This window comes from Dipodomys ordii, unplaced genomic scaffold, assembly GCF_000151885.1.
Source record: "Dipodomys ordii isolate 6190 unplaced genomic scaffold, Dord_2.0 Scaffold19, whole genome shotgun sequence".
NCBI lineage: Eukaryota > Metazoa > Chordata > Mammalia > Rodentia > Heteromyidae > Dipodomys > Dipodomys ordii.
In genome coordinates, this window is record NW_012267235.1 from 7022829 (window position 1) to 7035953 (window position 13125).

Consider the following 13125-nt stretch of genomic DNA (forward strand, 5'->3'; position numbering starts at 1 on the left):
CAGTCGAGAAAGACAGTGATGGGAATGCATTTGGAAAATCTGAAATTGCTATATAAATGCCAGTAAATGATAAGATTGCCAGTCTGATGCTCCTCTAGGAAGGCTTAGCGTGTTGCGGGCGGTGTAATGGAGGGAACTAATTCACCCTTTGACATGTTTTTAAAAGGCTGGAGTTGTCACGTTCTGAGTGGGTAGAGCAAGGAGCTGGGCTAGATGAAGGGATGTGTTAGAATGAGCTGGGCATGACCTCAGATGGGCAGTGCTGTGTGAGGAGGCCTAGCAACTCCCATCACACCCCTCAGGAGCATCCCAAGTAGAAAGAAGAGTCTCTGCCCTGTTGTTGACCATCAGGGTTGACTCAGGAACCAGGCCTTGCCTCTGAAATGAAGCCATCCAGTTGTGATGTTTTGATGTTTGTCTATACTCACCTGTGCTCTGGACATCTGTTTTCTATGGCCAGTGAGCATCTTCTCATTCACACCCCTTGAAGCCATTTGTGTGTAGCCATTTGAGGAGCAATTCCCTTCAAATGGTGAGCAGGAATGGGGCCTGATCTACTTCTTTCTCTTTACTAATTGCTTGTTTGGGTGCAGAAGGTAAGAACTGAACAGATAAAAACGGCTCTCTCTGGGTCACTGAGTCTCCAGCAGAAGGGTGGGCCTCTCACTCTGGCAGGCTTCCTTCCTGTGAGTTTGTAATTGCTCCCTTCTCTAGACTCCGTTTGTCTTCACTGTCTGCACCCTCCGTGTATTCTGATGTTTATCTTTTTTATCTGAGCATCCTGTCTTTGCAGCTAAATCACGCTTTTCTTTGACAGCAGGAGCTGTGTGCTGTGCTTATTTGGGTCACCAGTATCGAGCACATGTTACTGGATGTGTGTTTCTTGGATGGAGATGTCTCCTCCCCGCCCCCCCCGCCCCCTTTCCCCATCCCTTCTCTGGTAATTAATAACCTCCTGAGTTTGAAGGGAAGGTCAACCCTTTCCTGTAGTGGCATTCTACTATCTGGCCACTGCAGATATCTACCTGATATTGGTGCATATTTGAGGGATTAGTATTTTGAAAAGGCTCAGGGTTTAATGGTATGGGATGAATTAAGAAATGAATCTATAATCATAGTCTTTCAGTGTTTGTATGACCAGAGCAATACCTGCTTTGCATCCTCTATGAGAGCAGCACCAAATGAAACTATGTCTGTTGAACACGAATGCCACATCTCTGTCTCCTCCCGTAGGTCTGAGAATCAAAGGACCTGTGGAAGCAAACCCACTCCCTTTGAAGTTATGCAGTGGCATCTCACTCTGTGATTTCCTCCTTGTCTAGGGCTCTGGCTGACATCTTGAGACAGCAGGGGCCAATCCCCATAGCACACTGTGAAAGAGAAACGATTTCGGCTATCAATGCTTCACCCAAAGAGAACACTCCAGTCAGATCAACCTCCAAAAACCACTACACCCCCGTGCGAACAGCTAAACAGACGCCAGGTAAGTGAGAGCTAATCACCTTGAATCGTCATTGAGCTCTGTGAGAGGTCTTGGTTATGTTTCTGCCCTGGTGGGACAGGTTGTGGAACACTGGGCAGTGGAAGATGCCTTCCTTGATGGACAGGCAGGCTTGTGATATTGAGAAGGGTTCACTAGGCAGAAGATCACTGCCAGAGTGTGGGCTGAGTGAGAGCTGATGTTGGGGGCATCTGGAATTTACTAACCATCTCATCTAATTCTCTGTGTGAAATGCAACTTGTACCAGCCATCGTGGGCTATGGCTACTCATGTGCTCATGTGGTGGAAGGTTTCCTTTGCTTAGGATTCTGAGAAAGTTTGTTCTGACGAGGGTGCTGGATCAGTAACAAGAAAGTCTGCATGCAGGTGTAAAGCCTGCTCAACTCTTGGAACCTCAAAGATTCCTTTTTGAAGGTGGGAATGTTGTCTGTGTCTTTTGGTGACCTTCTCTTGTGAGCTATAAATTCTTCAGGTATATGATGAGTTGCCATGTAATGATTAACAGTTGCCCTTTGTGAGGAATTGTGTGGATCTCCAAAGGATGTCAAACTCTTCAGATGTTCAAGTCCTTTATATGCATGGGAAGAGTTATGGCATATAAGTGACACAACCCTCCTGGATCTGGAGTACTTACATAATCCAACATGGTACTGTAAGTAGTTGCTATACTGTATTGTTTAGGAAATGATTATAAGAAAATTGTATGTCATGGTTAGACAGACATATAACTGTTTGGGAATATTTTTGATTCATTGTTGGTTGGACTCCATTGGTTTGCATTCTGTGGTTGGTTGAATGCTGCAGTTGGGTGCAGAATCTGTGTGTATGCAGGATTGACTGAGCCTTCGACATATTTTTATTTGATCATCACTGTACCACTATAAAGGAAACTGGACAGCACTTATCTTCTTTGTTGTAGGGATCAATAAATGAATTTCTAGGAAACTTTATAAATGGACAAAGACCATTGAGGTGTTAGTATTATGAAAAACAGCAGTAATCACAATAATAGAACCTAGGTATCTATTGGACTCCTGTTCTGTGTTAAATGTCATGTTGAACATTTTATATGGATGTTCTTAGTTATTCTTTACAGCAATATTACCCGGCCTTTATTGTTCCTATTTTATATGTGTAATAAAATCATTGAGTAGCTGTCCTTAAGATCATATTGTTAGTAAGAGAGAACTTCTGGACTCTGATGAAGGCAAATAGCTAACAACAAACAGGACTAGAAAGCCACCATAAATTTACTGAGTTTATCTAAGTGAAAAGAATCCTTATAAGTGTGTTGTGAGAAGACCCACATCATTGTGCACATTACCAAACAGCCTGATACTGGTTCTATCTCAGACACAACTTCTACTTTAGAACTTAGATGTGGACTCGACACTTGGGTCTCCCTTACAATTTTTCCAGGCCATAGAATCTGTGTGAAATCTGCAGTAAAGATGTACAACCATCAGGAGGCAATAGGCATGTCTACTCTAAAACTACAGCAGAAGGGCTACTGAGATCCAATTCATTTTCTTCAGTTTTCTGAAATTTTCTAACTTGCCTGCTTTAAAATAGAAGTCTTAAATGTTTTAAGCATCTACTAAAAGCTAAAGATAATGTCCCTTGAAAATATGCACACAAATATGCATATAGATGAATATATACATATCCGTCTAACACTTTGTGTAGAATATAAGAGAATTCATAAGCCCCTCCACAGTTAGAAATCTTTGTTTCAGTGGTTCTTACCTATAATTCTAGTTATTCAGGAAGCTGAGACCTGAAGATCATTAAGTCAAAGCCAGCCCAGGCAGGAAAGTCCAGGAGATCCTTATTTCCAACTAACTACCATCAAAGCTGAAAGTGAGCAAAAGAGCTCAGGGACAGCACCCAGGCTGCAGGTTCAAGCCCCAGGACTGGCACCCTCCTCCCCATCAAAAAAAAAGATGAGGGAATCCACCTTTGTAAATGGGTCTAAGACACATTTCAGCTTTAATATCCTAGTTTTTCAAAATGCAAGCAGTAGAAGGAGTCTTGGCAAAACACATTTCAAGCAGTGGTCATTTACTTGGATGTACAGGTATTTGAGACAACACAGGGGTGCTATAAAATACCAATGCCCAAGCTCCACAAATAGCCAGTTTCTAGGGATAGAGCTGGGACAGATAGTTGGTCTAGTGATTTCCTAAAAGCCAATTCTAACATGCAGCCCTGGTGAAATAATAATTGGTCTAGATGGATTCCTTCATGCCAGGAGAGAAGACATTGGCTATCTGTGTTTCTCCAACTTGGATACAAGTTAAATCTGAGGACTGCTGGGCACAAGAATTCAGACACTTACTATTTACCCTGTTTAATCTAACTTTGATATGGCTACCTACTTTGACGACGAGGGTACTTTGATTTTTCCTCTCAGAGGCATCATTTAAAGTCAGTCTCTTTCAAAGCCTTGTTTGTAACTCTGTAACTTCAGAGCACTCTGTCATCAGATGTTTATCTTCATCCCTCTCTTCATGTTTTCAGTGTCTCATTCACAAGCCAGCTAGTTTCCAGCTACCTAATCCAGACTGATGCAGTGGACAACCCTGATTTTCTCTTAAATATCCTTCATCAAGCAGGAAGTTTTCTCATTTCCTCCTGGTTTCTATGTACATTTGCTTTTCTAGTGAGTGGAGAGAAGGAAGGCATACAATTACACAGTTTACTTCTCCTTGCATTTCTCAAATTGTAACTCCTTACTTTGCTTTTGGAGATGGAAATGGCTTTTCCCCCAGCCCTGGGAAGCTTTCTCAGTGGTGAAACTGAAATGCAAAAGCAATTTTACCACAAGCTACATCTTCCATAGCGTATAATGGACACAATGCCTTTCCAAATAGCTGCTATCCTCTGCCACACAATATTGCAATTTGAGCAGAAGTTTCAACAGAACTTTACGTAAATGTTCACAGTGGAAATTTACTGTGATTTCGCCACTCATCAAATCAACCATCCAGCAGTTGTCGCTAAGTGGCAAGAAAATTTAGGGGGATATTAATAAAGATACACTGTGAGACCATCAGGCATCAGAGCTCAGGGGAAGCAGTGTATTCAAACTGCTGTCATTGGGCTGGCAGAATTGGGGTTACCTGGGAGTTGGTGAGAACATGCTCTACCTCACTCACAGGACTGGAATCTGCAGTTAGTGAATCCACTCAGCACTGTCCATTTGCTTTGTTTTTGTTTGTTTGTTTGTTTGTTTTTGGCACCTTCAGTTGTTGTAAGGGAAATCCAACCATGAGAGACAGAGAAGCCACATTTTGAGAGGTCAACTTGGGAGTCTTTATTGTGAAGCTGGCAAATTGCAGATGGACTCCTGTCTCAAAGACCTGCAGATCCTCTACAGAAAAAACAACACTAACAAACCAGATCAACTCCAAGGAAGAGCTGAAGTGGGACACTATGGTGATTTGAGGAGAGCTAGGGGATACAAGACAGGAGACACAGACAAGAGGCATGGCATAATGACACCTGAGCTGGTCAGGGTCCAGTGTCAAGGGTCAGAGGGCAGGGTCACAGGAAACTTGAGAGTTTCCCAAGTTCAAGGCACAGGACTGACAGCTCCAGTAAACTATCATCCAAGTCCCCCCTTTGCATACCTATCACCTGGGAGATGGAACTTCACCTTCCTCTACCATGAAGACAAGATGGTACCAGTTAAACCTAATTCCCTACCTACCATGTGGCCCAGCTGGTGCTGGTTAGATCCAGCATCCCCACTTTCATAGTTACTGTGTATGTGATTGGGGCTTTTTTTGAGTTTTCTTTTCTGCCTTTGTGGCTACTAGATCCTGCTGCCTGGATTGCTTCATGGGTTTAATGAGTTCAAACAGAGAGAACCCACTCAAACACATCCTTATCCGTAGCAAAAGCTATTACCCATGATCAGCCTGTGGAAATGAAATGCATCCATGGCTCCTGGGAAACAAATCAAAATGAATGAGAGAGACAAAAGCAATGTGCTGGTGTTCATAGCTGATGCAGGATTGTGGGTGTGTGTACAAGATGAGCCAGGGTTTTAGAAGTTGAATGTGCATGCTTATTTGGTCCGGGAAGTTGAGTGGGGATCCTGCACAAACGCTAAACACAATGGCAAGCCAAGCAGCTCACGTGTCCTGTGTTGAGCATAGCTGGGTAGCCTCTGGCAGGAAAGCAATACAATTTTACATCTGTATCATGCAGTGTGTGGGGGAGTCCACTTGGTACCTAATGGATAACAGAAGTTGCATGGTTTTTGAATTCTGAGGTCTGGAACTCCTAACCTCAGACTGGCAGAAAAGTCCTCTCTACTTAGCTCTGAGTCTTGCCCAAACTCTTCCAGGAAGCCCCCTCTCCACATTAAAAGAAGCTTCCCAACACACACATATCTACAGCTAGAAAACCAGCGAAGACTACTTCACCACTACTCTTCAGACCATTTGTGGCCTGTGGACCAGCAGCCACTGCATTTGATGAGAAGCTGGTGAGAAATGCAGAAGCTCAGGCCCTTCTTCAGATCCCTCTGAAGCAGTTTGTGCATTCTTCCAGATTCCCCGGGTGGTCTGTTCCTATGTTGAAGTTGGAAAAGATCCTTCTAAGTCAGTGGTTCTCAGTCTTTGTTGCTCATTGGAGCTACATGACGATTTCTGAAAACATGACTGCCCAGCCCCTACCACAGAAGGGCTGATGTAACTGGCCTCTGGCAGAACCTGAACAACAATGGTAATATTTCTAAAAGATTCATGCATTCTCTCACGTTCAGCATTACTCTTAGAATGCAGCAAGCAAGCTGAGCTTTGGAGGGAGGCAGTCAGTGGGGATAACACCCTTTGAGAAGAGTGAACTTTAGGTTCCCATCAAGGCTCCCATGATGGAGGCCATCTGGTAGTGCCAGTGGGCTGTGCGAGAGAGAACTTCCTTTGGGAAAGGTGGGAGTGGAGGACTCAGGCTCATATGAGAGATGGGATCAGTATGCTGTTAAAAGTGGGGAAGCAGGCTCAAGCTGAATGATCAGAATGACAGAAGACCAAACAGAAACTGCAGGTTCCCCCAGCTCTGGACTCCAGAAATGTGGTCTTGTAAGTGGGGAGAGTGTGTGTGGGGGTCTTCTTATTTGCCTGACTGTCCTTCTCTAAAAGAACCTTTCTTGGAGTATCTAGGCAAATAGGATGCTTTCTCTTCTGCTAGTTAGAGTAATGAGATCATATGTTTTCAGCTCCAGAATTTTGATATTCAATTCCCAGTATCAAGATTGGCATCAGCTGGAGGCAATAAATATTTATGCTCCATCTCCACACCACTGTGCATTGTATAAATGAGCAATCAGTCATCCTGCCTATTGTCCCAGCCACAGCCTTGAATGGCAGAGTAAGGGAGACAAGGGACAAACTCTGTAAGCTTCACAGAGTCTGAGAGTAAAGGCTTATGGAAGAGTGCTTTGCCATAGCCCTACCTAGCCTGTCCTTCTTCTGACCTGAGCTCCTTGTGACCTTCAACCTTTCTCATCAAGGGATCCAGATACACTGGCCTTCTTGACTCTACTTTCTCTTGCTATTCATATTCTTATCCCTGAGTATTTCTTCCTCTTTATTCCTGTGCCCCTAAGTTGTCTACACCAGGTATCTGTGCTGTGAAATTCAGCATTTAAGAGGTATGTTTCAGAAAAGCCTATTTGACTCCTCACCTGTCCTCACCTCTCATCTCATTGTCTTTAGAGAACTTACCTGTCTCATGTCCTATATGCATTGGTTCCTTTGTTTATGGCTTCCATCCCTGTAGTAATGGTAGGTCCACAAAGGCAGAGAATTTATCTTTTCTTCTCTGTGGAATCTTTACCCTGTTTCATGGAAGATCCTGGTGTACAACACCCACATGTGCAAGGAATTCATACTATGACAACATAGTTCTTTTCTGGGAGGGAACAGGAGCTAGAATGTAGGTATTGGTGACTTACCCCTGTGTTGAAGAGCCCCTCAAGGCTGCCTGCCCGTGGCAGACGCTCTCTATAGAGTAAGTGTAGAGTCAGGAGCTGTGTCAGTCTCCAAGGCTGGTCACCAGATGGGTAACTGAGCTGGCAGGCCCTGGTGTTCAGTGCTTCCTCCCAAGCCCTGTAGCTCCTCTCCTCCTATCTGGGGCTGATCTAGAACTTGAGGGATCAGTGCACCCAGAAGCTGGGGGTTTTGCTTCCATGGCTGGGGTCAGAGAGCAATCTGCCTACCCTACTCACTGTACCTATCAAGAAAAAACTCCTTTGTGGTGGCCAACTGGTGCTGATACCCTCTAAAACTGATACAACTTTAGAGTTGGCCATGAACCGTGAACTCTGCAACATCTGGTCTACCTCTGCCTCATATGAGAGATGAGATCTTTTTTTTTTCCCCTCAGTCTTCTGCAAGGAGGCAGAGCAGCTCTGTTTTGGAAGTGATGGCCCTGGAAGGCTTTGGGATGGCACAATCAGCAGGGCATCTGCTTTTAGCCTAAAATAAACTGAGGCCCACAGAGGCCACCTAAGTGGGAGGCGATGCCCCTGTCAGCGTAAAAATGAACTAAAGTATGCCAGGGCAGCATTTAGCATGAAGGGAACATATGTTTTAAGTTTGCGCTGTCTGAGTTGTTGGTCCCTGGGCACTTTTGGCTGTTGCATACTGATTATTAAAGTTGCTTTTACCTGTCCCTCTTTTTTAAATACAAGTATTAAATATGTAAAAATATACATGTGATTCATGTTTGTGATTTTTACTATATTATATGGAGCTGATAGAAGCATTGGTGTTAGCAAGTGTCCACCTGAGTTCAAGGATTAGTTGTGACCAGGACTGAGCCATTTCCTTCTGGAGCTTCTAGTACATGGTAAGAGATGGAATATAAAATATATCCAGAGCAAAGCACCAGTGGCTCACACCTGTAATCCTAGTTACTCAGGAAGCTGAGATCAGAGGATCCATGGTTTGAAGCCAGCCTGGGCAGGAAAGTTCCTGAGAATCTTATCGCCAATGAATCACCAGAAAACCAGAAATGGAGCTGTGGCTCAAAGTAGTGGAGTGCTAGCCCTGAGCAAAAGAGCTCAGAGACAGCACCCAGGCTCTGAGTTCAAGCCCTACAACTGATCCACCTTCCCCCTACCCCAACCAACAACAACTATATATTTGTAGAGGTTTGGATGCTCCAAATGCAATCAAACAAATGACACTGGGGAGAGAGGGAGTGATCTTTGGCAGTGTGACATTTGAGGTGGCATTAGAACCAGTAACTATCTGATCAAGAGGACCCAATTGTGGTGAGGGCAAACAACAGCCAATGCAAAGGCCTGGAAGCAGAAGCAAAGCTGTTAATGCAGCAGAGAGCCACTGTGGTTTTGGGATAGATGGCACAGGTTGAGAACAAAGAGATACTAAGGTCGGGCCTGGATGCTGTCCCTGAGCTTTTTTTTTTTTTTTTAACTCAAGATTAGTGCTCAACCACTTTGACCCATGGCTCTACTTCTGGTAGATGATTAATTGGAGGTAAGATTCCCAGGAACTTTCCTGCCTGGGCTGGCTTTGGGCTGCAATCCTCAGATCTCAGCTTCCTGAGGGTAGCTAGGATTATAGGTATGATCCACCAACACCCAGACTTTATCTGCTTTAATAAGCCTTCCATGTTTACTGAGAAATAAACATGGACTTTGTGTGGGAAGCAGGCCAGTCAACTCTCCTTTGTGGCCAGATGGACTAACTCAGCCCTCTTCCCCGACAGGCAGACCTATGCCTGTAGATGTGAAGGCTATTCAATAATAAAAAGCCTGGTGGTGTCAGAAGCAGACAAATTGAGGTCCACATTTTACCCTAGCTTGGATGACCTGGACATTCATTGCCTAGAGCTCTTAAATAGCTCAGCTAACTTTTCCCAGAAAGGGCTAGATTATAAATATTTCAGGCTCTGTGAGCCAATCTCTGTGGGAACTACCTACCATTTCTACCAGGGTCATGCAAAAGTCAGGTTGTAGCCAAATGAGTTGGTGTGGCTTCATTTCTGGAAGAAGCCATTCATAAAAACTGACAGTTTTTTTTGGCTCTTGGTTGCTAGTTTGTCGATCTCTGCTCTTAATCTCTCTCAGAAAGCCACCACTCTCTTCCTTGTGATATTTCCTTCCTTGCAAAATGAGTCCAGGGACCCATCTCTTACCAGGATATCGGGGTGGTGGGGGGAGTAGGGAGGCATCAGTAGTCAGCCCAGAGCTCAGGAGGGACTCTGTAAATATCAGGCTCCACTCTCTCTGTCACCTTTCCTGAGATCCCTCTTGGCAAGGGTGTTACTCTATTCTGACTTACTCGCTGGTTGAACCAAGCCAGCTCTTAAGATAAGACAGTGTGAATCACATCAGAGCAGATACTGGGACCTCCAGGGTGTGCCCAGACACTGTGGTTTGTTCTGTAAAGGTCTATGTGTTGGAGACTTGGTTCCAAGCAGGTGATGTGAGAAGCAGCAGCATCTTTTAGTGGTCAGTTTTAGGTGGAAATCCATAGATCATAAGAGAAGTACCCTCAAAAGGGATGAACATAGTTTATGTTTTTGTTTTTTGTCAGTCATGGGGTTTGAACTCTGGGCCTGGGCACTGTCCCTGAGCTCTTCAGCTCAAGGCGAACGCTCTACCACTTGAGCCACAGTACCACTTCCGGTTTTCTAGTGGTTTATTGGAGATAAGAGTCTCACGGAGTTTCCTGTCCAGGCTGGCTTTTGAACCGTGATCCTCAGAACTCAGCCTTCTGAGTAGTTAAGATGACAGGCGTGAGCCACCAGCGCCCGGTTTGAACATAGTGTTATAGGACTCTGAGCTAGTACTATAGAAAGAGTTGTTTTAAAAAGAGCAAACTAGGCTCTTCCTTACTTCTGGATTCCTGTTGGGCCATGTGTTTTGTCTCTTTCTCCCATGAGCTTTTGCTGTTGTGAAATTATCTATGGCAAGTTCCTCTTCGGAGCCAGCCCAGCCCAATTGTGGTGCTGTGCCCTTGGACCTACAGGGCTGTGAGCCAAATAGACCCAGCCTCATCTATTTCATTACAGTTTGTTTATAGCCTTTTGTTGTTTCCTGTGCCTCAGTTTCCTCTTCCTCAAATGGGAGCATCATAATAAGGTTGCCTTACAGGGTTTCTTGTACGATAGAAGTGTGCCAGTCCATGGAAAGCACTTGAAAAAGTCAAACTTCCCAGAGCTGAGTCACCCTTCCCTGACCTGCCTGATAATCTAAGCTGTCATTTGGTGATGAGGTCGGAAATGTGGCGATCAGATCTATACACATTGCTAGGAAAGACAGCAATACCCTATCCCCATGGTGACAGCCCCAGGATGCAGGACATCTTGAAGGATAAGGAAGCGCCTTTGTTCACAAGGTTATCTTGAACGGGGCCCTTTTGCTGTCCAAGTGTTGTCCTTCCACTTCTCCCTCCCTCCCATCCACCTCTGGGCCATGGAGACCATGCTTCCTCAATTCTCCCCTCTTCCCATCCAGCATCCCTGGTTTCGGCTTTGCACAGGACAAGCCTGCCTCCTTCTCCTACCATTCCTCTCACCAGTTCTCTCTTCACAGCTGAGCTTGACCGCACTTGCCATCTCCTGAGCTTCTCAGGTGTCCCAGTGCTTCTTGGTCCATACCTTTGACTCCTTTGCTTTGCAGCCATGCCCTACATAGGCACAAATTCCTATCAGCACTGCACCTGGACCTCCACCACTCCTTCCATGGAGTGCCAGTCAACTGATACATTGGTTCCTCAGGGAGGGCATGCTCCCTCAGGCTTCTCTACCTTCCCACTCATGCCCAGCCTAGATCATACTTCCATGCTTCACTCCTGGTTCAAGGTCTGGATTGCAAAGGCTATCCACTAAATGGGTATGAAGCAAGTAGTCAAGTAGAACTTCCAGGCTTGGGCTAGAAAGCCCAGGAAGTCCTGAAGGGGACCATCAGACTATGTGAGAGTCACTGGAATGTAGCTGGTGTGCAGTATAGACAAACACAGGTGCAAACAGCTGTCTCTAGACTTCCTGGAAAGAACCAGATCCAGGTAGGTGCTGCTCTTCACCTGGCCAGCAAATGATACCTGAATCTGAGTCCTGTTATATGCAGTTCAGTGCTCTGCCTGGCAGGGAAGGGGACTCAGCTCTGGGAAGTTTGACTTTTTCAAGTGCTTTCCGTGGACTGACACACTTCTATCTCACAAGGAACCCTGTAAGGCAACTTTATTATGATGCTCACATTGAGAGGAAACTGAGGCACAGGAAACAACAAAAGGCTGCCTTTACCACATCACACAGAAAGAGCTGCTTGGGCTCTGAGCTTCTGGGCTCTACCTCAGAACTCAAACCCCAAATGCAGAATTACCAGCGCAACAGCAAGTCATCAGGAGCCACAGCAATGGTCTGTTCTGCCCATGTGCATGGACCTGAGGTGCAGGAAGTACCCCTGGAAGCTTCTGTTTGCTCAGCATCATGGTGGGCATATTCTCATGATGTGAACCCAGCAGCTCTAGGAACTGCCTGCTTTGCTCTGAAGTGAGCTCCTCTCTCGGTGACAATTTGTAGTGGGAGCAGGTTGTGGCTTGCCAGCTTTATAGGGAGGCCACTTGTGAACTCTTCCCCAGCTCAGGTTGTAATAGGAAGTAGCTTGCACTGGTTGAGCATTGAGTGTGCAGGTTCTGTGCTGGAGCTCCCCTTGAGGGAGTCTTTGCATGGATCTTGTCACCTCCCCATCTACAGGTGCTAGCAGGTGGATGGTATGATGTGTCTTGCCTGGGCAGCCCCATCCAGAACTCTGCCTTATCAGCTGCCACGTCCCTGGGGTCCTTTGACCCCAGAGCCAGAGCCCAGGCAAACCCCAGGTCCCCATCCCCATGAATGCTCAGTGCCAGGCTTCTGGTGAGAGGCAGAGTGAATTCCCACTTCCAGATTCCATGCCCTTCAGAAGGTGAGTCCCTCCCTTGTATTGGAATCCTGGGGAGGAAGTGGCTTTTCCCAATGTAAGACAACTTTAGAAAAGGCGTACCTGGGCCTGAACCTTCCAGAAGGCAGGGGCACTGCCCCCCTTACCTGGCCAGGCTGGCTGTGTCTAGCATGTCCTTTTACCCCTACATCCTGGTCCCGTTTGGTTTCTGTGTAGGTGTGACCATCCTGGCAGGAAAGCATCACCCTATGTCCCTCCCACCCAGGAAGGACCCCCAAATAGGGGATCAACAGAGCCAGGATGAGAAGAAAGTCAGCTTGCTAAGCTGGCCCACTAATTACTCCCTGTGCTCGCTGTGAAGATTTAGAATATGTCCCCGGCTGTTCTCCAAATGAGGTGTGGGTGAGAGGAGAGCCAGTGCACCAAAGAGAGGACAGGGTTGGAATTCGCAATGACCTCCATGACTTGGCAAAACCGAGAAGCCAGCAGAGCAAGGTACAGTGAGGAGAGCCACACGGAGCTGGGCCAGGGAAGCAGGGAGAAGATGGGAGAGTGGATGGCTGTCTGTCCTACTGAGCTCTGGGGCTCGGGGAAGGTTCTGAGCCCATGTTTGTTGCAGTCACAGAATTCGTAGAGACTGAGAAATCTCTTAAGGAAAAAAGTTCTGCCTGATTTCCTGCTCCGGAGGCTGCAAAGTCCA

At 45.9% G+C, this 13125-nt stretch overlaps 1 protein-coding gene across 1 annotated transcript in view; it reads left to right on the forward strand.

Moving 5' to 3' along the window:
* Shisa6 (shisa family member 6) overlaps positions 1-13125 on the forward strand; it is a 286434-nt gene that overhangs the window by 22551 nt on the left and 250758 nt on the right. The window contains exon 3 of the mRNA XM_013013104.1: positions 1323-1483. Within this exon, the coding sequence (XP_012868558.1) occupies positions 1323-1483 (161 nt within the window). The remainder of the gene's footprint in view (positions 1-1322; positions 1484-13125) is intronic.